Below are 3,474 nucleotides of genomic sequence, written 5' to 3' on the forward strand. Positions count from 1 at the left end.
GTGCGTGTGTGTGAAGTCTGAGTAGCGCGGAACTAGTGAAGTCGTAGAATGTTTACTGCCAGGGCGCAGGCCCCACGTTCCTGTTGGACTGAAGAGGATGATGAAGTGATTAAGGTAATTAACGCGGCACAACGGTTGGGTTAAACACTTGAACAGCACTCGCGTGTGCACCGCTGCTCGGAATAAAGGAGGATTATTTTATTAATAATCAATAATCAATAATCACGGCACTTGCCGTCGGACGAGCGGCGATCGCAGAGTCTTGAAATTACTTGCTGGAAATCGTACGTCTCCCCTGGAACAACCCCCGCCAATCTGCCATCCCTGTGTCGCGGGGTATTCGGCGCGTGCATCAGAATCCGTCGCTTCCTCCGCAGAACGGGTACACGTTTGTCGCGGAGTCGCGGACGGGCGCGCAGCCCGCGCTCGGGTCAAAGTTCAAGCTGCGGCTGATCGGTACGGTGTCGCCGCTGCTGTCGCCGAGCCACGAGGTGCTTCCCACGGCGTTCGCGACGAAGGAGGTCCGGGATTACTACGTGCCGAGCAGGGACTCGGTCGTGATGAGGTACGAGGTCGTGAGGGGGGGAGGGAGGGAGAGAGCGGGTTGTAGGGAGGGAGAAGAGAGAGAGGCGGGAGGTCGAGCAGAATGATGAGAGCCATGATCCGAGACTGGACGACGGGAGAGGGAGGAGAGGACGGGGAGAAGCCGAGGAGAGAGAGTTGAGCAAGATAGATTGAGGGGGGACGGCGAGAGGGAATCCCAGAAGACGACGAGATGAAGAGCGCCGCTCAGGAAGAGAGAGACGAGAGGAGGGGCGCGGGGAGCAGGGGAGGAGCAGAGAGGGACGAGAGAGGGAGGGAGGAAGAGCAGAGAGAGAGATCAGGGGGGAGGCGAGGGGAGAGAGAGAGGGAGGAGAGGGGCGAGCGGAGGAAGAGATGAGAGGGAGGTGAGGGAGACGACGAGAGAGAGATGGACGACGAGAGGGGCGGGGGAGGGAGGGAGGACGAGAGAGGGAGACGAGGGGGAGAGGAGGAGAGAGAGAGAGCAAGAGGGAGAGAAGGGGAGCGAGAGCGCGAGAGAGAGAGCAGAGAGGGAAAGACGAGAGACTGCAGAGAAATAATAGACAAGATCGAAGAATAGCATAGGAGAGAGGAGAGAGACAGAGAGACCGAGAGCAGCAGAGTGAGTGACGTGATTCGTAGAGTGAGTAGTGACTGAGTGAGTGAGTGAGTGATCTGTGAGTGAGAGAGAAAGAGAGACGAGAGAGTAGAACATTCTCGTTTCTCTGCATATAGCATCCTTGATCATGACGACGTCACATGCGTATTTTCGGCATCGCTAACCGCGTCGACTCATGCGTTCCAGGTACCAGATCGCGATCCACAAGCAGGACCAGCTGGCGACGATCCGCTTCACGACGAGCCGCGCCGACGTCAGCGCCACGCTCCTTGGTCCTCGACAACGACGCCGAGTTCCACCGCGAGGAGGGGAGGGGCGAGGTCGTCACCCCGCGCTGATATTCCGCAGGAATCCAGGCGACGATCTCAAGAAGATCAAATCCTGCAAGTGCCATTTGTTTTTGTTGGTTTTTCGTTTGTTTGTTTGTTGTTTGTTCGTTGTTTTGCCCTGCAGAAGCGTGTCGCAGACTCTGCCAGACGGATTTCTTCTGCCAATTGTGGCCGCAGACGGATTGTAGCCGCTCGATCCATCGGGCCATTCGTACTAGGCAGGAATATGAGGAGAAATAAATTTTCTTATATCTCCTAATTATGGGATGAAATAGTTTATGCTTACTATATACATGTACATGAGAATATTTTATATAATAATTTAAATTTATGATAATATCAATATATTATTAATATATTAATATATATTATATTATTTATATTATATAATGTATAATTATATTACATCTGCATCGTGTTTATCGTATAATCGCGATGTCGCCACGTCACACCCTGACGGTAAAATGCGCGGGACATCGTAATCGGCGTTTTTTCCCGTTAGCTAAACCCTCCGGGATGGGCTCACCGGGGAAGTCACGACCTCCGACCTCGATCTCGAAGACGAGGCTGGTCGACGAGGTCGTCGCGAAGAGGAAGGTAGAGGACGGCGACGGGGAGGTGCACGCGTACGTCGTCATGGCGACCATCGACAGCCAGTGCTGGCCGCTCAGTCGCAGGGACTGGAAGCACGTTCGGAAAGCCAGCTGCAGCGACCAGGAACGGCCGAGGAACAAAGGGTGAGGTAGAAGAGTTGAGAGAGGGCAGGAGGAAGACTAAAGACGGTGCAGGGTTTTAGCAGTGAGCAGAGGGGAGGAACCTAAAGCGCGTAGCGGTTAGAGCAGCGGAGGAAACTACAAGGGTGCGGGCGTAGAGAGCGCAGAGAGGGAGGAACTAAAGGGTGAGGGTAGAGAGGAGAGAGGGAGGAACTAAAGGCCGTGAGGGTTAGCAGCCAGCGAGAGAGCAGTACGGAACTAAAGGGTGGAGGCCGTTAGAGAGCCGAAGAGATGGAAGGCAACTAAAGGGTGAGGCGCTAGACGGCAGACGACGAGTAGGAGGCAAACTAACAGGGTGCAAGGGAGCAGAGCGAGAGAGGAGGAACTCAAAGGCGCTGGAAGGGCGTGAGAGAGGGGAGAGAGGGAGGAACTAAAGGGTGAGGGTAGAGAGGAGAGAGGGAGGAACTAAAGGGTGAGGGTAGAGAGGAGGGCGAGAGGGATGCAACTAACAGGGTGAGGTAGAGAGGGAGAGAGGGAAGGAATCTAAGGGTGGAGGGTAGACGGACGCGGGAGAGCGGCAGGAAGCTAAAGCGCGTGAGCGCTTAAGAGAGGGGAGCAGGAGGAACTAAAGGGTGAGTCGGGTAGAGCAGCGGGGAGGGGGAGAACCACTAAAGGCCGCTGGTGAGGGTAGAGCAGGGCCAGCAGCAGGAGCGAAGCTAAAGGCTGAGGCTAGGGAGCAGGCCGAGCAGGGAGCGAACTAAACGAGCGAGCGAACTGAGGAGGAGAGAGCGGCAGGCAAAAACTAAACGCCATCGCGTGAGGCGCTAGAGAGGCAAGAGAGGGAGGACCTAAAGAGAGGCAAACTGAGGCGGAGAGAGAGAGGGCATGGCGCAGAGAGTGAGAAGCCAGGTAAATGGAGGGAGGAGAAGGACAGGAAGGCCGGGGAGAGAGGGCGAGAAGGAAGAAGGAGGGAGGGAAGGACGAAGGTGCGGCCCTGGAGCGGAAGCCAGGATGGAAGGAAGGGAGTGCTGGCGGCAGGACGGCGGGATGAGCGCAGAAGCAGCGAGGAGCTAAGGTAGCCGATTTGCCACGGCGCTGAAGCACCACCGTCGAAGTCTGAGTCCACATTATAAAGTTCTGGCATCTCCGTGGTAGGGGAGGAGCTAGAGGGACGGAGCGTGCCCAGTGATGGGACAGGCATAGGAAGGAAATGGCGGCCCCGGGTGTATAGGGCAAAGAAGTCTTTAAGGTC

General features: G+C 55.9%; 1 protein-coding gene across 1 annotated transcript in view; it reads left to right on the forward strand.

Moving 5' to 3' along the window:
• Nucleotides 1-377: 377 nt before the first annotated feature.
• LOC106820168 (androglobin-like) overlaps nt 378-3,474 on the forward strand; it is a gene marked incomplete at both ends in the record, with an annotated part of 3,696 nt that continues 599 nt past the window's right edge. The window contains 3 exons of the mRNA XM_014824711.1: nt 378-565; nt 1,367-1,563; nt 2,012-2,246. Of these exons, the coding sequence (XP_014680197.1) occupies nt 378-565; nt 1,367-1,563; nt 2,012-2,246 (620 nt within the window). The remainder of the gene's footprint in view (nt 566-1,366; nt 1,564-2,011; nt 2,247-3,474) is intronic.

Source organism: Priapulus caudatus, unplaced genomic scaffold (genome assembly GCF_000485595.1).
Source record: "Priapulus caudatus unplaced genomic scaffold, Priapulus_caudatus-5.0.1 Scaffold7950, whole genome shotgun sequence".
NCBI lineage: Eukaryota > Metazoa > Priapulida > Priapulimorpha > Priapulimorphida > Priapulidae > Priapulus > Priapulus caudatus.